This window comes from Hesperophylax consimilis, chromosome 8, assembly GCF_061612785.1.
Source record: "Hesperophylax consimilis isolate HC1 chromosome 8, BYU_Hcon_1.0, whole genome shotgun sequence".
Taxonomy (NCBI): Eukaryota; Metazoa; Arthropoda; class Insecta; order Trichoptera; family Limnephilidae; genus Hesperophylax; species Hesperophylax consimilis.
The window spans coordinates 7,404,964-7,429,417 of record NC_142843.1 but is presented as its reverse complement, the minus strand read 5'-3'; the positions used below and the strand labels follow the sequence as shown (position 1 = coordinate 7,429,417).

Genomic DNA, 24,454 nt, shown 5'->3' with positions numbered 1-24,454 from the left:
CTACATATTTATGAATTGCAAAAAAATCAAAAATAGAATAAATTAATGTGGTGTATATATTTCCTCTATCATTTCCTTCAAGGGTACAATCAATGTCACTTCAAATAAGAAAAATTACATTGTTAGACATATATATTAGCCATTAGAATTTTATAAATATGGATTCTGATGAATATGAAGATGAAATTCAGGATATCTTTGTATCTCCCTCTGTTTTTGTGCATATCCCAGTTAAGGATAAACGCGAAGAAAGTGAAGTTGATTTCGGTGAACAAACACCATTTGTATGTATTGGCTTTAACGTAACTGACTTACCATAAATCCTTGTTTCATAGTGGTAGGCAGAGAACATGTAACACCACACACCTATGTTCAGACACCCTTTTCCTTGCATCATCCATATCCATACAAGCTTATTCATTCACAAATGTTATTCGTACTCTTGACATGACCCGACTAGTATTTTATTCACTTCGCGTCATGTCTTCTTATTAATTACACAGACTTGCTTGTAAATAAACTTTTTTTTTTAAAATAAATTGAATAATAATATTATTAAATACATAAAAGAAAAACTTTAAAATAAAAATGGAGTTGGACAAAATAAACTTGATAACAAATATACTTGAATTTACACAGAAAATAACTATATACTTCTGAAATGATCACTTTCCACGTATAGATGGCAAATATTTTGATTAAATCGCTACCCCAAAGCAATAGTGGGATATCTTAAAAAATACTTTTCTTAGATACTATTTGATCAACAGCAGAATCTCAGTCTTGCTCTGAGTAACCAGAAACTTCAACACTGAGATTTCAATTGTAATATAGGCATAATTTTTTTAATGCAATATTACTTTGATGCACCATGTAGAAAATCATGATTTTATATGGAAAAAAGCATACTTAAAAGCAATATTTTTTCAGAGTTGCTTTGGGGTAGCGAAATGTTGGAGTTTTTACTTGTAGCACCCAGTGCGGTGTAGGTTCAGTAATTATTACTATTTTTAATGATTTTGAAGTTGTTTTGAGGCGGCTATTTCATATCACAAAGTAAAACCTACAAACAATCAAATTATTTCAGAATGTACAATGGATACATGGATTGAATGATAATACACCAATCATCAATATGAACGGAGATAATGGTAATCGTGTATTTTACGCAGCTGCTTATAATGGAATATTGTATGATTACGTCACTAAGAAGATGAATTTTTTGCAAGGTCATGTAAGTATCTTTAAGGAGTCGGGGTGCTGGTAAACTTATGGTTACTTTACCGCAGTGGCGGCTCGAGGACTTCTTTGCTGGTGGGAACCGGATTTTTTTTTGTTGTGTAGTGAAATCTCACTATCCAAAGAATATATAAATTTTCTCAAACAAAAATGTTCACAATTAATTCATGCACCTAATCAGATGTTTACACTAAAAAAAATCTCTCAAGATATAAATATATATATATATATAAAATACAGAATAATAAAAATAGGTTTCATGAAAACTCAACACAGTGACAATTCAACACACTTTTAAAAAGTCATTAGAAACGATGAAAAAAATTTTTTTTTTAACCTAACCTAATCTAACCTACTTAACCTAGTTAATAAAATTTTTGTTTCATCACTTTCCATGACTTAACACAATTTTTTAAAGATGTGATGATTTATATATATTAATTTGAATGTGTGTGATTCCCACCGGAAACTATCTAACGGTCCGATTCTTGCAAGGAGATTTTAAAGTCTGTCCCCAAACTCTACGAGATTCACATACAAGTGCGCATGCGCAGTATGGCAGAATTCTTAAGGAACCAATCCAAATGTACCAAATACGAATTTCATGCAAAAAAGCTCAATGATTTCCGCTGACTGCGCGGTGTGCATTCATTCACGTAGAGTGTTGTATATTATTGTGAATGTATGCTTTAATATACTGGAACTGGAAGGAAGGTCGCGGAGCGGACGTCAGTTCGCCAATAGGAACTATTCTAATCTTGAAAAAATTGTAAATAATTTTTTGTGTTATATTTCTGCAAATTTTAATTGCTTTTAATTCATTGATTTTGATAAAGACAAAATTTCAACTAGTTTTCTCTTTAAGTAGGTTTCAGGAATATCTGGTGGGAATAGACCCCATTGTCCCCCTACGAAAAACCGACAATACTTTAACAGTTTAGTGTGAAACATGCAAGGCAGCTTCCACAGTAGATATCGGGCTAACGAGGCTACTGTTCGCGCCAAAATTACAAATATGATGGAATGAAATGAGTGAATGACATCTGAATATCTGACAGAAATAAAGAAAAAGCTATGTGTATGAGAATATTGAGTTATTTTAAATTTAAAAAGTAGAATAATGATAAACTAGCTACAATACATTAATGTTAACTTCAAAGGATATCATTTTAAATTGTCTCCGCGTTGATAAAATCAATTGTTCATCTTTGAACGAAATATTAATTCCTGAGTTATAATTTACCATAATATATTTTTTTAACAAGCTTATTGTTAAAAATAAGATTTTATACTTTTAAGCAATTGTTATGCAATTAATTGCCATTTTCTTAGTGCGCAAAAGCAACGCATCTTAATTTTATAGAGACGCTTTCAAAAATTTTTCAGGAAATTTTAGTTGCCCTGGTATCTAAGAATTTTTCATCACCAACAAAAATATAAATCTCAATGGACACTAAAAAACAAAAAAAAACAGCTTTTGCATCCAATCCTAGGAAAGAAACACTTCCTTGCAAATAGAGAACTGGATGCATGGAACAAACTTCCACGTCATTGATGCTACTAATATAAACCAATTTAAAGCTCGATTGAATTCGTATTTGGAGAGAAAAAAGAAACAAGTTCTTTTTAAATTAAAAATAACTCAGTATAAGTTTGTCTATTCCATGTAACTGCAGTTTTGTTTTGTTTTTTTATTCAATGTAATAATTTTTTTTAAATCGGTTCTTTTAAATGGCGAAGAATGCCCGTTTTTAGTATACACGGGTTCCTATTCTTATAATTTTGTGATGTTTACGTTAGTCTCTAATCTAGTATCGTCTGTGTGTTTTTTTCTTCGGTGTAACTGTAGTGTAAAAAAAAAATGTAACTAATTTTAAGAGAAACGTAACTTTATATGGTCAAAGCGAAACCAAAATAAAAAATAATTATTAAAAAAAAATAAAACCTCAATTACTGATAAAATTATTGTGAAATCAGATATGAGCACATCAGCAGAATGGTGCCTGCTCATTAAATAATAATAATCTTCTCACCACCAGCCGGGCCCGGCACTGGTTATGCTTCCGGTTTGCACATTGCCGGGATGGGGCCGGTGTAGGTCTGCCACCCTTTATATGTTGCCAGACAAATCAGCACTGGCCGAAGAAAACCGGCCGGTAAAGCCGGTGAGTTCGCCAGCACCCAGAGTGGTCTGCACACAAGGGGCTCACCGGCTATGGCAAGCTCCTTCTGTCTGCACATTCCCAACCTTTGATTGACTCAAAGTTCAAAGATATATTCCGTTGATGAAAGTTTTATTCCATTTTAGAAAAATATTATTACGAATATAGCACGGGATGGCAGTGGAAAAATACTTGCAACAGCTGACTCCGGCGAGGATAATTGTGTGAACATTTGGAATTCCGAAACCCTAAAAATCGTAAAAACTATTCCACAACCCCACAAAACCTACGAACTGGAGAAGATGTCTTTGAGCGTAGATGCAAAGTATTTTTTGACTTTTGGGTATGAGGTGGAACCAACCATAAAGTTGTGGAATTGGTTAGATGAAGGAAATGAACCGATTGGTAAGATAATTATGAAATTATTAATAAGCAAAGAGTTGTATGTTTTATCGCCAACTGTGAGAAGGTTATACCAAGCAATCGGCATTTGGAAATGAGATATAAATATCGTGCGGGGTAAATTTTTTTCTTTCGAAGTTGGCGCACCTGGCTTGTAGGGGGGATCCTAACGGTCAGTTAGTTTGGTCCCGCATGTTTGTCGGCCATTTTGTTTAGTCACAGTAAATTCTTTCGATGGAGAGGTCGTCGCGCGCTCCCGCCACCACCTGTTCATGCGAGATTTTTGGATCGTTTTGCACAGGAGGGATATGCTTTTCTGGACTCTATCATGACGGGGGATGAGACGTGGGTGTGTCGCTACACCCCAGAATCCAAAAGACAATCACTTCACTGGCGTCATTCATCTTCCCCAGCCACCAAAAGTAAGTACTGTAAGGGGGTCCTTTTGGTGGATTTTATGCCTAAAGGGACTATACTTAATGAGGCTTACTGCAATACCCCAAAAAATTCAGAAGAGTCATTCAGAACCTCACAAGGGGAACGCTGACCCCCAGAGTCAGCTTCCTGCATCACAGCGCCAGGCCCCACACCGCGCGATTTTCACTGGAGCTGCTGACATCGTTTTGATGAGATATTGTCACTCACCCCCTCTTTTCACCCGACTTGGCACCTTCGGACTATCACCTTTTTGTTTTGGTTGGGAAACGTTTTTACAATGATCGGGAGATCGAGGAAGCTGTGAAGAAGTGGCTGAAAGAGCTGGTGACAGAGGTTTGTGACACTGGCATACAAAAGCTGGTACTCAACTACAGAAATGTCTCGATCTCAACGACAATTATGTTGAAAAATAGTTTAGTATATTTGTGAATTTCAATAAAATACAGGCATTCTTAAATCCTATATAATTGCTATAACCTTACTTTCTGGATGACTCTCGTACACATTAATTAATTACATGTTATTTTTACAAAATTAATTTATTACATACACTTGCGAGATAAGTACCAAATAAATAAGCAAATCTTGATGCTGATCTACTTTTTAAAGCTGAAGTGCATGTTGAAGATTCCAATAGAGATGTTGTTACTATATTATTTGATCCAAGCTGCTCCAATGAATTCTGCATAGCCTTTGAAAGGAAACTTATCTTTGGATATATTAAAAAGGTAAGAGACTACATGTACAGAATATATATTTGTTTTAAATAATTATATCTGTGATCGTCTGCCATCTTTTCTCATCCTTCACGTTGCACAGACTTTAATATATTTGTAACTTTTTTTTAAGGATGGTGATGAACATAATATTCGGCTAAGGAAACGCGTGGTAGAAACCAGAAATTCAGATTATGGAAAGTTTAAATGTATAACGTACAATGTTGTAGAAAATCAGGTATTGGCTTGTACCGACAAAGGATACATGGCTATTTTTAAGAACAGCTCTCGGCCTGAGGGAGTTTGCAAATTCTTGCCCAAAGTTTACTTAAAAATGGTCAAGATAGAAAAAAGGGGCATAGTTGTGGTGAAAGATTGTGACGGGTCAGTGATAATATACTTAATATAACTAACTCACGACATTTCACGGTTCATCCCAGACTTCTTTTATCCGCTTGCAGGTTATATTATATTCTTCTGAAACCCTTTAACCCCTCGAGCCACCACAAAATAATATCATGTCATCAAATATTCCCACTCGACATGTAACTTTAAATAGATTCTGTTTATAATAAATATACTGTTTTAGAAAAGCAGATGCAATCAAAAATATCAAAATTTTTAAAGCAAACATGGATAAAGTTTTTGTAAAGTCGCCAAGAGTGTAGCATGTAACGTAACTATATGCACGAGTGTATCAATCTGCAAGTGGGTACGGCTCGTCCACGGTAACCGCGTATCCAGCTAAGAGCTCCCGGATCCGCCTTTAGCGCTCGCAGTGTGCTCGCAGTGAAACCGCCGTCGGCGGGTCGCTGCGAGCATACTGCGCTCCACCCGCGAGCGGCTCGCAGTAGGCTCTCGCCTACGTACTCACTTGATACAGTATCAGATACGTTACATGTTACACGGTTAGGTGAGTACCCTGCTTAAGCTGTAATAACCACTTTACACTAAACTTATTTAATTAGATAAAGGCAATGTAAAAGTTATCGTCACTTTATAACATTATTTTTAAATTCATCAAAAATTTTTTAATAAAATTTGCAAATATTGACAAATTAATATTTTTCCAATTTGTTATTTAACATTTTATAGAATTATTTAAAAAATTTTTGGGATTGTAAACTTTTAAATGAAAAAAACAAAGCACAGTGTTCTCTTTTTCTACCACTATTTTAATCATATATCTCACCGTAATACACAATGAGACAGCACAACCTTTATGAGTCCGGGTTGGGCTGGGAGAAATATCTCCCCGAAAGACTCTTCATTAGCTTGCATTGGTCTTTTTTATCTTTGTGAATCTTAATATTTATAAGTTTTAGTGTACATTAGGTCTCTCATATGGTACTTTCGTCCCCAGGTTTATAGTTGTTTGCAACGAGGACAAACAAATACACGTTTATAGCACTGATATTAAAATACTACATCGATTTGATGATTTTGATTTGGGAGATATAAAAGCATTGAGTTTTAACATGACCCCCAACAACTGTGAAGGTACTTATAAAATAAAAATGATGTTGAGAAATTATTGATATGCAAATATTTTGTTTTATTTTATTTATCCAATACGCTTTTTCAGAGGGAAAGGACAGTTTACCAATAAGACTAACATTGACGAAGAGAAAGTGGAAACCACAGACTTTTATTCGACGAGATGCCTACATAAGTAAAATAAATTATTTTACAAACGATAAATAATTAACCCCTAGGAGCCGGAGCCCTGCATTTGCAGTGTTGAAGAATTGTCCCCACGAACTTAACGAAGCACTGCAATTGCAGTGTCAACCTTAAACATTCATTTTGCCTTTGGATATTGCTTCTACTGGGTGTGTTAAACACAAAAATCAAAATGTCACTTAATCAAGTATGGTATTATCTTCATGTTGGCCTTAACAAAAATGTATTTTTATTTATTGAATATTCTTGCCGGCTCCTATAGGTTAAGGTATTGAAAAAAATTAGATTTTTCATTAATTGTATGTGTTATTGGTTCAAGATCTAAGATCAGAAGGTATAGGTTTGATTGATTTTGTTAATCAAAGATATTACAACATAATCGATGGCTTTAGGAGAATAATTTCGCTTGCAGTTCATCCTGAACGGTAAGAATTCTTTCACTTGAAACATATTTGTCATTCCTGTACTGTTTACATGTTTATTACAAAGTCATTGTAAATTCTTTTTTTTTTTGTAAAGGACGTTGATTTGTGTGGGAGATATTTTGGGCAAGATACAATTAATCGACTTTGAGAATAAATTAACAATGAGTAGGGGAAATCTACCATACAACATGAATAATTGTGAAAATGAGAAACTCAGGATGACATGTCTGAAATTTTCTTATTCCGGTTAGTACAATTTTATTTGTAAAAGAATTAAAATTATGGCTGGATGATTTAGAAGTTGAAACACTGTTCATATAAATTCTTTGCAAACCTTCGTGTTTCATTTTTCACTACAGTATTATATCATAACTTCAAAATTAACATTATGTATTTGTATGCCCACTTGTAATTGTATTTAGAACAACAATAAGTACATAAATAAATTAATTTTTTTTTTTTTAAATATCCCTTAACTTAACTTTTTTATATTACCATGCACAGGCAGTGCCTTTGTGGATTCCCTTAACTTAACTTTTTATATTACCATGCGCAGGCAGTGCCTTTGTGGATTCCCTTAACTTGCCTTTTTTAAACATTTTATACACATGTATTTTTTTATTCTAAAAATGTATACATGTTTATGTAAAAAAAATATTGGGAAAAAATAAAGAAAAAAAATGCAAATTCATGACATTGAATTTCAGGTGCCTTTCTAGTTTGTGGAGTAAATAATGGAAATATATGGATATTTGATGCAATGCTTTTGCAACTAGTTTCAACTCATCCGTTAAAACATTCTAAATCAAGCATAAAACAGATAGAATTTTCACATGACTCAATATTCATGGCAGCCTCCGTGAGTAAAAATATATTGCATTTTGTAAAACCTAAATCTCTAAATAGTATAAAACAAAGTCGCTATCGGCGTCTGTCTGTTTGTGCGCTTAGTTCTTCTAAACTACGCAACGGATTTTGATAGGGTTTTATTTATTCTTTTTCTTTCGAGAATTTCTTCCCGAAATTGTATGTATATACAGGGTGTCCGGAAACTCGTAGTACAAGCGGGAAACTGGTGAATCTACATCACATTTGGAGTCGATTTTGTAGTATATTTTTTTTTTATTTGAACTTTCGTTATCGAGTAAATCGAGTTTGAAGTTGATTTTTTTATTTTTTTAATCAAATTCTTATAAATTATTACTGAATATCAAAGTACCCAACTAATTAAAACTATTTGAAAGTAAAACAAATGAAGAAACTCGGATTTGAAGCATTATTTTGAAATCACCCTTCATTTAACCCGGTGTGATCATAAAATATTTCTGCTCTGCAGGGTTAAAACATCTGTTATTCAACCCTAAACACCAGAAAAAACTTTAACCCTAAAATAGCCGAAAAATATTTTTTTTTGGTTTTTTTTTTTTTTTGAAAATGCTCAAATCAAAAAACTTTATGTTTTTTTGGGTTCCCCATGTGGTGTAGATTCTCCAGTTTCCCGCTTGTACTACGAGTTTCCGGACACCGTGTATAGTACTTGCACATTACATTTATAGAAAGTAGAGAAAAGTCGATGCATTGTAATCAAGTTGTAAAAAAAATATTTTGGGCCGCTTACATTACTAATGCTGGCTAAACCTTTTGAGATACAACAAAATAATGTACTACGTAATTGTTTATCTTAAAAAGACCTATTGAAAAGTCCAGGATGGTATATATCTATCTCCTAAGGATAACCCGCAGCAATGCCGGGTACACGTCAGGTAGTAATATACAGGATGGGGCAAAATTAATCACCCGATGTTCTTTTGCTGTAATTTTTTTTTTTTATGATAAACTTTGGTACTGCTTGTGAAATTTGTTTTTTTTTCCGGTAAACCGATTCATATCTTGTCAATTTGTATTCTGCGTTTGTTTACTTCACAAATGTCAAAACGGAATTTACATTTGGCGCCATTTGCAAAAGTTATAGCGTTTTCAAATAGGGTGATTACTTTTGCCCCACCCTGTATAAAAATTTAGCCTGTGTATGTTTGTGCTCGAAAAGTCGTCGACCGATATCGCGCAAATTTCAAAGTTTGTGCTTATTAGTGCTAGAAGTTTTTAGAAAGTGGTTTGAATTGTAGAAGAAGTCGGGGACGCCTTAGGAATACTTAACGCAATATCTCTGCATTGGAATGAGATACAGAGTCGAATTAAAGTCGATGTAATATAGTTTTTTAACAGTAATATTGCGGTATACAGTAGTGAATGGTGAAAGAAGTCGGAGACGCACGAGAAAGACATTCAAATCATATAAAATATTATGTAATTGTAAAAGCTAAGACTTTGTATTTTACAGAATGGTGGTGGTTATGTGCTACTTTATAAATACGATTGCAACGCATCACTCTGGAAGTTTATAGGAAAAGAGAAGGCCCACTGTAGGCCCATAGTTAATATATTTTTTGAATCGTCTGAAATACTCAAACTATTGACATCTGCGGAGGATAGTATGTTGAATGTGTATAAGATTGAACTCTTTGAAGATGGGGAAACCAAATTTAGCAAAATAAAATCTGTTAAAACAGAAAAGTATGCAAATACACACTCTATTGTCAATGAAATATGGCCAGAAAATAAAGAACTCCTAATTACTGCATCAGATGACGTAAGTTGCACTAGGTGTATAATATATTTATATGTAATGAGCATAGACATATGAATATTAGTAGACCTGCCCTAAGTGATTAAAAGCGTATTATTCCCCACTCCCCATACCGGTTCCATTGGAGCCGGCCGGGCTCGCGTATGGCTTCCCGTGAATCTTGAGAATGTGACGTCATCATTCTTGTTCGAACTAGCGTCGAGCTATGGTCGAGGCATTTTATGAAATAACACGGCAAAATAGTGGCTTGTGCTATGAAAACTTGTAAAAATATATGTGAAAAAGAGAATAAACCCAATTGTCGTATTACATTCCATAATATGTAAGCATCATTTTAAGCTTATTCACATCGTATAAGATGAATCAGTTGTAGAAACATATACTATCACATCGAGATACATCTGGTCGAATGTAGCGATTCTCAAGTGTGCGCATCGTTGTTACTGGGAAGTAAATTATGAACACTTATAAAAGTGTCTTAACTAAATACGTAAACAAAATATTCGACTCTGAAAATAGAAGAAATTTTTTTTTGCCGAATTTGGACTTCGCAAATTGTTCATAACGTGGCGAGTAATTTGCGCTCCCATGTAAAAATGTCTATTCATTCAAAAGCAGATTTTACTTTTAAGAACTAAATGGTGATGTTATAATGCGAGATGCCTATATACTATCAGATTGATTTATTGACGAATCACAGTCAGCTTTACCCCCTTCGTTCTTCAACAGTTGATTTTACCCCTCACCTTTAATTTCTAGTCTATATATTCATATGTCTGTGGTAATGAGATATTTTTTTCCATTTTTTGTTTGTTACATCAAGCACAAAGTCGGCGTAAACAACACGTCATGAAAGTTGTCGAATGAACACTGAGCAATAAAATTTATATTGACGCACAACAGTTTCTTTAAGCATTCTAACTCCGTCAAATGGCAGAGGTGGCAGTGAACCTGTTAAAGCTTATTACACACGAGGATGATAAATTTTTCAATTAAAACAAAAATTCTACCACGCATCGTCACTGATCACATGTCGTAATGGATTATGTGATATGCGCTCTGTCTCATCTTTACGGTGCTGATGGAATGAGACAGAGTGCGTATAATGTGACCCGCTAGGCTGTACTGAAGCCATACAACTGTCACACATATTGTGTTCCTCGCTAATAAGCTTTGCTTCATCTTCTAAAATAAGCAAACTTCTTTTCAGTACAAGTACAAAGTCTTTGATTATAAGACAGAGACAATACTTGCCACATATTTGGGACCGAAATATACATCCCCTGTGCTTAAAATGCTCAAACTACCCTCTACACGTGGTGATGCAAATTATATGATATTTTGCACACAAAAACACATTGGCATTCAGAAACTTCCATTGGACGGAAATCCTTTTACATTCACTGCGGTGCTGGGACATCCTATCAGGGTAAGTTGGTAACGAGGTTGGGGTAACCATAACCTTATCGACTTTAAAGGTATATGATAAAAATGGTGTGATTTGATGGAAAATGGCCATCAAACACGTCTAAAACTACCATTAATAAGCCACGGCTTGATATTTTTTATTACCAAATAATGGACTATTCATTTTCGAATGAAAAAGAATAGTCCATTATTCTTTTATGAATGTAGACATTCGACCATAATAAATAAAACACTGATACACAGTAAAACCCACATTTAAAACATAAATCTATAATTCAAAGCGTCAATAATGATTTTAGACAATATTTTTTCATTTAAAATATGTAGATAATACACACATCCGTGGAACTGCTGTCTTTTTTATCGTCATGATATCTGTTGTTATAAATAATTATTTCATTTGGCATCAAATGGCAACACATATCACGGTTTTTTATCATTCCAAGTGAAAAGCCCTCGGTGCTAAAAGTGAATCTATATGGTCCGTGATTTATCATACAAATCTTTTAAAAGCGGGTCAAAACGAAGAATACCAACTCACTTAAAGAATTACAATTATCAACGGAAGCTGATAATGCAGTAAGTAATACCAATTCTTGTTTTTTGTGTAAAATTGTCATTTTACATGTACTTCTGACTGTCATATTGTTTGAAGCCCATAAAACATATGATTCCGAGTTTGTGATTTCGAACGGCCAGGACGAATATCAACACTAGCGTGTAAGGTTTGGGTACGTGTGAGAATTCATTGTCTTTACTCGCTCTGCTTAATTGTGAGAGTAAACACTTTTAAATTACATGTACATGAAGTTTGGAAACTTAGAAGCAGTTGTTTAATTTAATTATTATTAATATTTTACTGGCAGCTTATATACCTTGCATTTGGTAATAACCAAAACGCTTATAGTACACAGAGCAATTTTTTTTTAGAACAAGTTTATTGCCGTTTATTTATTTTTATCTCGGTAGTTTAGGTACGTGGTATTTGGTAATTAAACTAAAACACTTCTAGTTTACTGGAATAGACATTTGTGCACCTTTGACACTTGTCACATGAGAAAGGGTCGTTTCTACAACGGTTCACTCCTTCCTTTCCTCAAAAGACCCTCCACACAGTATCCCCAAAAGAGTTATTGTAAAAACAAAATAATATTAAAGTGTCACTAGGTTTTATGTTAACTGATTATTTCATAAGTGTTACAATGTACAAGGAACTTTTCTACAAATATAGAGACCGGTGGAACTACGTACATCAATGGTTGAAGATAATCAAGTATTATTGTAGTAATAATAATATTTACCATTCAATTTATTAACTCAGCTATTCCAAAACCACTGCGTTTAATTGCAGTGAGTGCCCAGTTATGCCTTACAAATTAATGAACTGATTTAGGTAAATAATTTCATCATCACAACTGATGGAAAGACTCTTTTTACTTCCGGAGAGGGGGATTACAATTTTCTACAATGGTCCATCAATACTTTGTGAGTTTTATTTTAATAGTTTAATGCACATATTATTTTTAGCGCCCTTGGGGTGATTTTTCATAAAAACGGGGCTATATAAATTATAATAATACATATCAGGTTCTGGCAGAAAATATGAACTGTCAAATATGTACATCTATTTTTTCAACTTAAAACATAGAAAATCAGTAGGCATTGGACAGCTAGGATCGATGTGAATGGTTGAGCAGTTGCTGAGTGACCAGTGACGTAATGTGAAAGAAATTTAAAAAAAAATTAAACCAAAATTTCATTTACATTCTTTACTCCAAATAATGTCAGGAATCACTTGTTAAAGTAAGTTAAATACGTCCCATAACACCCTGTATAACATTTCAAGGTCTGTAGAAGTCAGCACCCAATTAGGAGGAGAAGGAGTCAATCCATTTGCAACATTAATAGAAGGAGGAAAATTTGGTTGGATCTTTGGGCAACTGAAGGTGCTCTTTTATTATGCCCAAATTATATGCCAGGGAGAAAGCACTCCGTATCTTAGGAAAATATCAAACGTCATTCCAGCATCAACTTTGCCTGACATAATGAGGGCAATAGGTTACTATCCTACAGAATTTGAGGTAACAATAGATTATTAATATATTATAATAGATATTTTACAATAAAAAGATGTCATGGAAACAAATCTTATTTAAAGTAGTAATACATATGTAGTACTACATGTATAAATAAATGAATAAGCATTAAAATAGGGGAATTTTGTATGGACGTGTTGTTTCATAGAATTTAAACAATTATCAAAAGTTCATTTTCGAGTTCTGTTATTATATCATTATGGGCCAGTTGCTTCACAGAACTTGAAGAGAACTTTCACTAACCTTTGAAATTTGATTTGTTCAAATTCTGTTTAACAACCCATCCTAAGACTTATGTAAAATACAACTTTAAAAGCCTTACGGGCGTTATAATAAACAAAAACTGTAAAAAAAAACAACCTAACAAAAACATTTAAATGAAAAAATGTGTTATTCATTTTTTAGATTAAAAATCTAATGAACGAAGTTCATTATCATATTTTCGATACAAAAGTTAACAATGATGTCAGTTTTGAGGAATTTGTAAAGCTGTACGTTAATTATCGACCAGCATTTGGGGATCCTTTTTGTAAATATGACGACGCATTCAGAGAATTTGTGGACCGACAGAGGGACGGATCAGTCAAACTACATAAATCTGTCCTCATATCGGCACTGACTAGCTATGGTAATTATTTTACAAATCTCAATTATGTAGGTAATAGGGCGTGTTTTTTTGGATTGAATTAATAAATTTAAAAAAAATTATTTCCAGGTGAAAATGTGACCGATAGCACCGTTAAGAAAATTTTACAAATTCTTGCATCGCAAATAGCACAGAAAGATAAAACTGAAAAGTTCACACAAGATGAATTAGAGTCATTGGTTCCAAAGGTACTTGAACATTCAAAATGTTTTCTTAAACTAGAACCTAAATCGGTTATTCCCAATCTGGTCAACATCGCCGTCCAGTGGGCGTGGATGAAAAATATACATATTTTGGGCAATGGGCCCAAAAAGGTTGGGAACCTCTGAAATAGACCAAAGCCCTGCTTTTAACAAATTATTTTGTAGAGGGAATCATGCTGGGGCATTTGAGAAAGAAACAAGTACATTAACCTTAAAATACTTTTAATATGCACTGGGCATAAATATCAAACAAATATTTTTTTAAAACCACATAAATAAAAATACAAACCTACAAATAAAAATTTCACTTGAGTGTTAATTTTTATAAACGTCTGGGCTATTTGTAACTTGATCCGAAAACCACGCTATAAATAGTCCATAGATGGAATTCAGTTGCAGTTTCTTTAAAAAAAATCTATACTTTTTTAATATAATATTGAAAAGATATGGCTGCAAATAACTTAGAACATTATTGTAGTTATGTTATGCTTGTCTATTATAATAAGTTACTTCAACCAAAACTATTAAAAATAGTTAACGATGCCAATTTGTCGGTGACTGTAATTTTTCAATACTATTTTTATCCAAGGAAACAGCAAATGAATTTCATGCAGGTTATAGAGTTCACAACACAAATTTACACGTGACAAGCATAAACCGTAATATTATATACACATACATTTAGCTGAATATAATTCACTTTCCAGCATAATTACATTCGCAAATAAATACTACTTTGAACTCTCTCGGACAGTTGCTAGTTGTAAACATATTTCAAATACTGTTGGGCTGTACAAATTATAATTATGTTATCTAAAACGATGGTGACCATCAAAATGGCAAGTCAACACACCTTTAAAAAGTGATATAAAGTCATGAAAAGTAATGAAAGAAACACTTGGTTAAATAGGTTAGGTAGAGTTAGTTTTTGTTTTTCATCGCCTTTAGTGGCTCTATATCACTTTTTAAAGGTGTGTTGAATTGTCACTGTATTAAGTTATCGCGGAACCCTAAAACGATATTGTATTATTAATCTATCTAAAAAGTTGAATTCCAAATAAGACAGTCAGTCAATTAAAGAGTTGGTTTGAATTGCTAAGGACAGGTTGTTTCATAGAATTTTAACAATTCATCAAATTTAACAGTTAATTTGCAAGTTCTGTGAAAGTAATTTTCAAGTCCTGTTATTATATCATTATAGACCAGTTGCTTCACATAACTGGAAAAATAACAGAACTTGAAAATTAACATTGAAATTTGAAGAATTGTTCAAATTCTGTGAAACCACCCGTTCCCAAGTCAAAATTGCCATTTATTCAGTTCTTCTTGTATAATTTGTAAATTATTCTGTTTGATCTCAATAATACAATTATTAATTATTGATAAAATCTACAATAATCAACATTATCTGCAATATATATATACAAATTATAAAAAATAAAATAATGATCAGTAAATATAAAAGAAATCAACAATATCAAATAACGATTTACTTTCTTTCATGCACAATTATTTACAGAATTAAAAAAAAAGTAATATCTGATCATTTGATACTTCTTACATTTTGAATTTTAAACTATTTACAACCAGGAACAGTTTTAAAAATAATATATGTTTATTATGTTCATCAATGCTTTAAAATTTTACTTTCGTAATTTCAGACGATGTTGATGGAATTTTTCTTCGGAGACTTGTTAGGGTTCAATCTGAACGATCTCTACATTCAGCCAATGAAACCTCAATAAACCAAAAAAACAAATGCAATGTTTTGTCCGAGACAAGAGTACAAAGAATTCAACAATATTGTATGTCCCAATTGCTAGATTGATAATACATGACAAAATTAAAATAAAAGCATATCAGTACAGATAAAATATTGCATAAATTAATAATTAAACTTTACTTAAAAATAAAATAAACTTATATGATTAGAACATGTCTGCACACTCTGGGGTCCATGTATATTGTACTTGATTTCACTTCACGATTCACTCTGCTTTTAATCTCTTGGCGGCCGTACCCGCCTCGCTGCTCTGGGAATTGGAATCCTCGGAGAAGGCCATGTGTGAGGAGGAGAAGTCCATGGGGCCCTGAGAGTCGCTGACGGTGGAGAAACCTGTAATATCATAACAAACAAAATGAAAAATAAATAAAACCATTTGTGATAGTTTTCATCAGAAAAGAAGTTATTTTTAAAATTATTTATTTATTTATTACACGCCCTAATGGGCTTTTACACACTACAAAGTTTAATAGTTGAGTATCACAGTTATTATAAATTCTACAAAATTAAAACAATAAAGGAAAAATAATACAACGAAAAAAGAAAAAAAATATTAAATGTTACAACAAAAGCATATAATAAAATAAGATACATTAGTAAAAATGATAAGAAGTCTCACATAAATAGATATTCAAAATAAAAAATAAAAATATATATATTGCGGAAATTATAGATGTCTATTTGTGTCTCGATATATAAAAGAATTGAAATAAACAATATTTATATTGATTATTTTTAAGATGGAATCCCAGATCAGAATATTTATTTCAGAGACTGTGAAGTCTTGGAATCGGGGAATTTTGATAAGACAGTGTCCTGGTGTTGTAAAAATAAAAGTAAATTTCGGCAAGATCTTTTGGGTATGTGGATGCTGATTGATTGGAGTAACTTAGGACAGTCAATTTTGTAATGAAGTGTTTATTCTTCTTTCAGAAAGTTTTAATAGGGACAATTTATCTAGTAAGTAGTTATAATTAATGTTTTCTACAGGAATATGCAATTTATAGTTTATATACTTCAGGAACTTATGTTAAATCTTTTCAATGTTATCGGAATGAATATTGTAAAAGGGGGACCATAACTAATTATACCATTAGTTGCTGAAGTCCCCCGACATTGTCCGGGCTTTACGTGAAGTTTTTGAAATCAGATATGTAGACAGTGATCTTCCTCTTGTTTCGAAGGTCAAATGTGCAAAATTTCACCAATATCGGAATAAAAAAAATACTCTCTAAAAACTATGCGTAAAGCCCGGGCAAAAAAACACAAGGAAGATAAACATTCCCGGGTTACGAATAACCTGACAATATTTTTAAATCTCCTACTACCACTACAAAAAGTAAGCGGAAAATTATGCTTGTGTTGCGATGGAGGACCTAGCCAGCCAAGGAATTGAACTCAAGATGCCTGGGTGGTCGCAAGAGACGGTGCCAACGCAACCCAGACTGATTAAATTGTGAAATAATCAATCAAATAAAATTAAATTGAGCAAGCCGGGATTTGAACCAGCGACCTCCGGATTCGTAACCAGGGATCTTAACCACTCAACCACGGAGACCGTTAATAGACAATGAACCCTTCTGACTGGGATTTTATGGCAAATTGCTTACTTAATTCGAAGCAAAATATTTATTTATTAATTTTATGTTATGCTACACCTTATTATTACAGAAATAATTATAAAAATCACAGACATAGGAATTAATAGACGAGAAGATAATGGCGAGGGGTAAAATCAACTGTTGAAGAACGAAGGGAGTGAAGCTGACTGTGATTCGTCAATAAATCAATCTGACAGTAAATAGGCATCTCGCATTATAATATCACCATTTACTTCTTAAAAGTAAAATCTGCTTTTGAATGAATAGACATTTTTACATGGGAGCGCAAATTACTCGCCACGTTATGAACAAATTTGCGAAGTCCAAATTCGGCAAAAAAATTCGGTTCTATTTTCAGAGTCGAATATTTCGTTTAAGTATTTAGTTAAGACACTTTTATAAATGTTCATAATTTACTTCCCAACAACCAACCAGCTTTGTGTTTCGCGTCCAGACGTTTCTCGATGTGATAGTAACAACTGATTCATATTATACGATGTGAATATGCTTAAAATAAAGTAAAATAATGCTTATATATGGAATGTAATACGACAATTGGGTTTATTCTCTTTTTCACATCTATTTTTACAAGTTTTCATAGTACAAGTCAACATTTTGCCGTGTTATTTCGTAAAATGAACCGATGATGCCTCGACCATAGTTCGCACAAGAATGATGACGTCACGTTTTCAAATTTCACTTGAGGCCATACGCGAGCACAGCCGGCTCCAATGGAACCGGTATGGGGAGTGGGGATAATACGCTTTTAATCACTTAGGGCAGGTCTACTAATATTCATATGTCTATGATAAAAATGCATATTATCAGAAAATTTCCAGAAGAATTTTTTTACATTAGCTCCACACAGGAGGCCTTGAGGAAAATAATTTCCTTCGAGGCCTACGTGATCTTTGGGGGTGATGTGTGGAGGGTTTTCATAAAGGAAGGAGGAAGATCTGGGGGTCACTGTGTCCAGGAGTGATGGACGTTTGAATTCATCTCTCCCACTGCGGTGCAAGGCGATAGGTCGAGAGTCCTGGATCTACCTCAACTAGTCTCCCGCCTCGACCTAGATAATCCTCGAACAACTTGGGGTGACCGCAGAGGAGTTGGTTATCCAATAAATGGTTCCCGGGGTGGCGGTACCTATACCCGCAAAATAATAATAAATTTACAATTTGGGGGGCAGGTATGGATACCGCCTTTATATATTCAGAGTATTTTATTTTCTTCAAAAATGGTTAGATCTACGTACATGTATTGGAGTCTTCGGCAATACCAAAGTTTGAATTGGACGAGTCTTGTCCTTTCTTGGTGCAGGGGGCATTTTCCTTGTTGTCAGTCTTGGCAGAGCTCTTCTTCTTCTGTTCGCTGCTGGATATCGGCACCCACTTGTAGATTTTCATGGTAGTTTCACCGATAGTCACCCATTTCTTCTCCCTAAAATGCCAATGCACAACTTTATTATACCATGATTCAAATATTAAACAGTTGATTTATAAATTTGTAAAATTATGTTTTATTACAAGTAGTTTGTATGAGAACACCTCAGAACAGGTTCTCCTAGTGAGGTGTTTATCACAAGTAGTTTGTATGCAAACACCTCAGCACAGGTTCTCCTAGTGAGGTGTTAATATGAGTAATTTGTATGCAAAAACCCCAGCAAAGGTTCTCCTAGTAAGGTGTTTATTACGAGTAGTTTGTATGCGAACACCTCACCACAGGTTCTCCTAGTGAGGCGTTTTATTACGATTAGTTTGTATGTGAACACCTCAGCACAGGTTCTCCTAGTGAGGTGTTCACAAAACTCTACTACTAACCCGTTCAGATAGTGATTATTAACATTTTTTTCTACAACTGGTATTTATTATGTAAACTTTATTTATTTATTTATTAATCTTAAGTTAGCTCACATCTTCGTGTGTGCTAATAGTTTTATAAACATATAAACATGTACATTGTTTGGCAAACATAATCGGTAAATTTTGGATAGGGCCTGACACGCTTATTACGAATAATTTTTAGAAAATAACTTTATATTCGCCTTAATTACTATAAAAGAAAACTTTTTGCATTTCGGGCGGCGGAAAATTATGCATTTTGATTTTCAATTGCGTAAAACCAAAATTCACTTCGCGAATCGATGTGGCGACATTAGGAACGCACTGTTATGTTGGTATCACTGATGCATTAACAAGAGCTAAATACGACCGTTGCTATCTTCGTGGGATACCTAGGTTTGTGTAACATGGTTTGTGATACAAAGGAAAGTGCCCCTTAATAACGCCTGCTCGCGTCAAGGCAAGAAAAACATCCCAGTTTTCAACTAGTTTACCCGCTACGCTAGGTTTGTGTAACATGGTTTGTGATACAAATCCATTTGTCTTCCACGAAGTTAGCCATAGTCGTATCTACGCAATGTATCAGGGATACCAACATAACAGTGACGTACCTAATGGCAGCTGATTGCCGCCGCATCGATTCGCGAAGTGAATTTTGGTTAACGCAATTGAAAATTTAAATTCATAATTTTCCGCCGCCCGAAATGCAAAAAGTTTTCTTTTATAGTAATTAAGGCGAATATAAAGTTTTTTCCTAAAAAATATTCGTAATAAGCGTGTCAGGCCCTATCCAAAAATTACCACATAATCTTTCTTTAAATATTTCAATAAAGTCACAAAAAAAGAAACATTAATAATTGAGATAGACATATTTTCTTAATTCATTTTTGAACTTATTAATATTTTCTATCATAGCAATTTCCTTCGGGATTTTGTTATAGAGTTGAATATGTCAGAGAATAGAACTTGATAAATATATAAATTAAAACAGACATCAATTTTAGTTTCCTCATTTTTGTTGTCAGTTTAAAATATTACTGATAACAAAGAGCATACATTTTTCCAAAAAATTATCTGAGCAAGTCGCAACTGTAGAAAAATACAAACCTAGGGATCGATATATCCCCCATTTAATAATTATTACACTGATTTCTGGGTAACGAGAACCATAATATAAATTATACTACATAGTGCAAGGCAAATCTGCAACATGTACGACATTCAATATGGCGATTAAAACATCTCCGAAACATGTGGTGAAGTCATCATTCAAAATATACACGAAAGTTAAATTATAGTTATCGAAATAGTAAGGGAAAATGTAAACGGAACTTTTGCAAGCAACAATATTAAACTTCATTGAAGCATTCAAGTTGTTTTATGTTAGAAGTTTGCAAGTTACTTACCAATGGCGTACTTTATCCACGACCTGCATAACACGCTTAATATCATCTTTGGCGCGGTTTCTCGTTTCGGCTCTGACTGAACGCGACATTTTGTATTTTTAATGATTTTAGTATACAAAAAAACACTTTTAACTTTGGTGATTTTAGTCAAAATGTTGAGAAATGCTACAACATCGGCACGGCCGCGAAATCAGATACAAACAAACCATAGACAAAAAGAAACGTCAAAACTTCTAGCATTCAGTGTTGTAGTTAAAATAATTTATTTAACGTTTTTCTATTAGTATGCGGTATTTACTGGAGAAAAAATGATACCCTTTCGCTCCCGGCCATCACGTTTGCGTGAGTAAAAACAGAAATTAAAATAACCCTCTGTTTTACTTTTCTATGTGTTGAAAGAATCTTTTTTCCCAACATAATATAAACCCAATAGAAAAACAGTTCAGTTACAGGTTCGATACTTTACAACCAAGGTTTAAAGAGTTCTGGTTGGATTTGGTATAACGAAAGTTAAACACCAGCATGAACAAAATGATTTCAAGCGGTCGATTATGGTTGTGTCACACGACCCTATACATAGAAAGGATTTTTTGGGTGTGGTCTATATCACCATACAGACATGTCGTAGATAGATAATAATATATTATAAATGTGGTCATGGCCTAGATCAGAGGTCGGCAAAGTGCGGCTCCGGAGCCGCATGCGGCTCTTTAGCCTCTTAAGTGCGGCTCCCGCGCAAAAGTTCAGGGAAAGGCGCGCAAGACGCGCCGATGGTATCGGCGGGTGACGACTGTGGGATGCGCGGTGCGAGGGAGACTTTTCTCGCGTTTCAATAAGTCTGGTTGGCGTTGGATAGCATTCACCTCGCCAGTCGCGTTTGTCGCGCACGTGTTACAAGGGTTTTTTTCCATCCTTCATTCTACAGGTATTTACATCATTAATTTAATATTTATTTGATATATGTATATGATAATCATTTATATTACAATGTTATTTATTTAGTGTTGGTGTCGGAAAAAAAAAATTATAATATGATAGTTATTTAGTATTGGTGACGGAAAGAAATATTTTTGGGATTTTTTATAGGTCCCCTATTTCACATGGCTACCAAAAAGAAGCAAAGAAAAACGGAAGATGAAAACCGTGAATTTAGAGTTGAGTAGACCGAGACTTTCGCGTTTATTCAAAACTTAGATGGCCTTCCGACATGTCTTATTTGTAAGGACAAATTGGCGCATAACAAGAAGTGAAATTTGGAGAGACATTTAAAAATAAACACACTTCATTTAGCAATAAATATCCTGTCGGTAATGCAAGGAAGAAAGCAGTTGAGGAACTCCAGAAGACTCAAGAGACATCAACTTCTGTATTCATCAACTGAATGCAATCTTTCAGTAATGTTAATATGGCAAGTTTTGTTGTTAGTCGAGAGATTGCTAAGAGAGGGAAACCGTACACAGACGGCGAACACATTAAAAGTTGTTTTGTAAAAGCATCCGAAGAACTATTTCGGGATTTTAAGAACAAGTCAGAAAATATAAAAAAAAATTAAAGAGTTACCGTTGTCTGCCAAAACAATGAAAGATAGAATACTTAAAATGTCTTCGAATATAACCATCCAGCAAATCGAAGATCTAAAATTGGTTTAGACTTTATCAATAGTAGTTGACGAGTCTTGTGACATAAATGATACAGCGCAAGTTTCGATTTTTGTAAGATTTATTTCTCATACAGGTCCTAAAGAAGAACTTTTAGGAATATTGCCACTCAAAGGTCAGACGCGTGGAGAGGATATCGCAAACGCTGTAATTGGATGTATGGATAAATATCAAATTTCTCTCGAAAAAATTGTGTCGATTTCAACAGACGGGGCCAAAAGAACGACCGGCCACAGAAAGGGGTTTGTTGCTCTTTTGAAAAAAAAAAAAAATCACGAGATACTTGCTTACCATTGCATCATTCATCAAGAAGCGCTTTGTGCGCAGACATTTCCAAAAGAAATTTGTAAAGTTATGGAATTGGTGATTACGATTGTTAACTCCATTTTAGCTAAAGCTCTTAATCATAGCCAATTCAAAGAATTTTTAGTTGAAATGGAGAGTGAATACGGTGATTTTCTGATTCATAACAAGGTACGTTGGTTATCAAGAGGGAACGTTTTAAAGCGTTTCGAATTGCTGTTTCCAGAAATCAAAGCATTTCTCCTTGAGAAGGGTGTTAACTATCCAGAACTAACAGACGATAAGTGGATTCAAAACTTTTATTTCATGGTAGACGTTACGTGTCATCTAAATAAACTTAATCATAAACTACGAGGGAAAGGAAATACAATTTTTTCGATGTTAGAATAAATCGTTTCATTTGAAAACAAATTATCCCTCTTTGCTGAAGATTTTGCAAGGGAAACATTGTTTCACTTTCCGAGTCTGCTGAAGCATCGCCAAGAAAATAATTCTTTCATTGACAAGCACTACTAAATATGTAGCTCTAAATTTGAACGTCTTTGTGTTGATTTATAAATACTGGAGAAGAAAAAATGTGAGCTTAGTTCACAACACAAGTGGTCTACCTTGAAAGACCTAGAGAAGGAAGACATGATATTCAACGCTTGGAATAGTATTCCCAACTCTTATGACCAGCTGAAAAAACTAGCTTTTTCTGTACTATCCCTTTTCGGTTCTACATATTCATGCGAACAATCTTTTCAAGCATGAACTTTATCATGAGTAAACTGAGAAGTCGTCTTATTGATGACAACCTGGAATCGTGCCTAAAATTAGAACAACAACCTGCAAACCTGACTTACTCAAACTTTCAAATGAGATGCAAGGGCATGGTTCGCATTAAGTACTTATTATGATTATGATTTGAAGTACTTATTATCATGGTTTAATATACATTATTTTTAATCTGTTTTTTTTAATTTTTCTTTGTACAATATTTTACGTTACTTAAATCTTACAAAACTGATCAATCAGTTTGATTGTAAGAAATTTTTCATTTTTCCTGTTTATTTGTTTGAAATAAAATAATTATATCTCAACTTAATATTTGAATAGGTAATACATCATAATTACGTAAAAGTGTAATACTTAATATTAAAATACTTAACTGATTATTATAATGCTTTTATAATTGGCTCTTATTTTTTTTTAAATCGTTGTAATGTACATATTTGGCTCTTTGGCAAATAAGTTTGCCGACCTCTGGCCTAGATGGTGTGCCATGATCTGCAAGCCGAGCGATATTTGAAAATTATGCTACTCCTTATGGCAGGATAGAGGGTAGCAGCCCAAAAAACGCTTTGATAGAAGTGTCTTGTAACGCAAACATCAATGAAACATTATCTCAAATATGTGCAGAGATTTTGAGTCAATAGTCGATTTTGAGACGGTATTGAGGTAGAATATTTTACTGAAGAAGATACTTTAGTTGAAATCACTTGTGGTGTCAAATAATATAATGAGACAATGTTATGTTTCACAGCCCCAGAATGATTTTCAAACTTGTTTGACAGTTTGGAACAGACTATCTACCGATATAAATACAAATGTTTGTTGTTAAATCTCCGAAAGTTCTTCACCAATTGCTTTTAAATGTTGATACAACGTTGCATTAAAATACCTGTGTGTTTTTATATACCTATATTATATAGATGTCAGGTAAAACCATGCTTTACACGTCATCTGTGACAAGGTAAAAATGTGTTTTTTTTAAAAACTGCCATTTGGCGTAAAA

General features: G+C 33.7%; 2 protein-coding genes across 2 annotated transcripts; one reads left to right on the top strand and one right to left on the bottom strand.

Annotated features, from left to right (window-relative positions):
* The first annotated feature begins 1,135 nt into the window (after positions 1 to 1,135).
* LOC149421510 (cilia- and flagella-associated protein 251-like) lies at positions 1,136 to 15,830 on the top strand. The gene is made up of 12 exons (XM_089634717.1): positions 1,136 to 1,234; positions 3,548 to 3,806; positions 4,851 to 4,969; positions 5,091 to 5,345; positions 5,702 to 5,870; positions 7,842 to 7,924; positions 9,407 to 9,715; positions 10,923 to 11,149; positions 12,987 to 13,221; positions 13,642 to 13,864; positions 13,952 to 14,070; positions 15,747 to 15,830. The coding sequence occupies exons 1-12, from the start codon at positions 1,136 to 1,138 to the stop codon at positions 15,828 to 15,830; spliced, it is 2,181 nt and encodes a 726-aa protein (XP_089490843.1).
* Positions 14,301 to 20,916, bottom strand: BCL7-like (chromatin remodeling complex subunit BCL7B-like protein). Its single transcript, XM_089634422.1, has 3 exons — positions 20,717 to 20,916; positions 18,725 to 18,909; positions 14,301 to 16,201 (listed from the first exon to the last, which is right to left on the bottom strand). The coding sequence occupies exons 1-3, from the start codon at positions 20,803 to 20,805 to the stop codon at positions 16,074 to 16,076; spliced, it is 402 nt and encodes a 133-aa protein (XP_089490548.1). The 5' UTR covers positions 20,806 to 20,916; the 3' UTR covers positions 14,301 to 16,073.
* Positions 20,917 to 24,454: the final 3,538 nt, after the last annotated feature.

Excerpts from the sequence above, each read along its gene's own strand:
- LOC149421510 (XM_089634717.1), top strand. The coding sequence starts at position 1,136 with ATGAACGGAGATAATGGTAATCGTGTATTTTACGCAGCTGCTTATAAT. Across the intron at positions 5,346-5,701 it reads TGAAAGATTGTGACGGGTCA|CTAAGAGCTCCCGGATCCGC; the intron begins GTGATAATATAC and ends CCGCGTATCCAG. Across the intron at positions 5,871-7,841 it reads GTTACATGTTACACGGTTAG|TTTCAACTCATCCGTTAAAA; the intron begins GTGAGTACCCTG and ends TTTTGCAACTAG.
- BCL7-like (XM_089634422.1), bottom strand. The coding sequence starts at position 20,805 with ATGTCGCGTTCAGTCAGAGCCGAAACGAGAAACCGCGCCAAAGATGAT. Across the intron at positions 18,910-20,716 it reads GTGGATAAAGTACGCCATTG|GGAGAAGAAATGGGTGACTA; the intron begins GTAAGTAACTTG and ends TTGGCATTTTAG. Across the intron at positions 16,202-18,724 it reads TGCCGAAGACTCCAATACAT|GTTTCTCCACCGTCAGCGAC; the intron begins GTACGTAGATCT and ends ATGATATTACAG.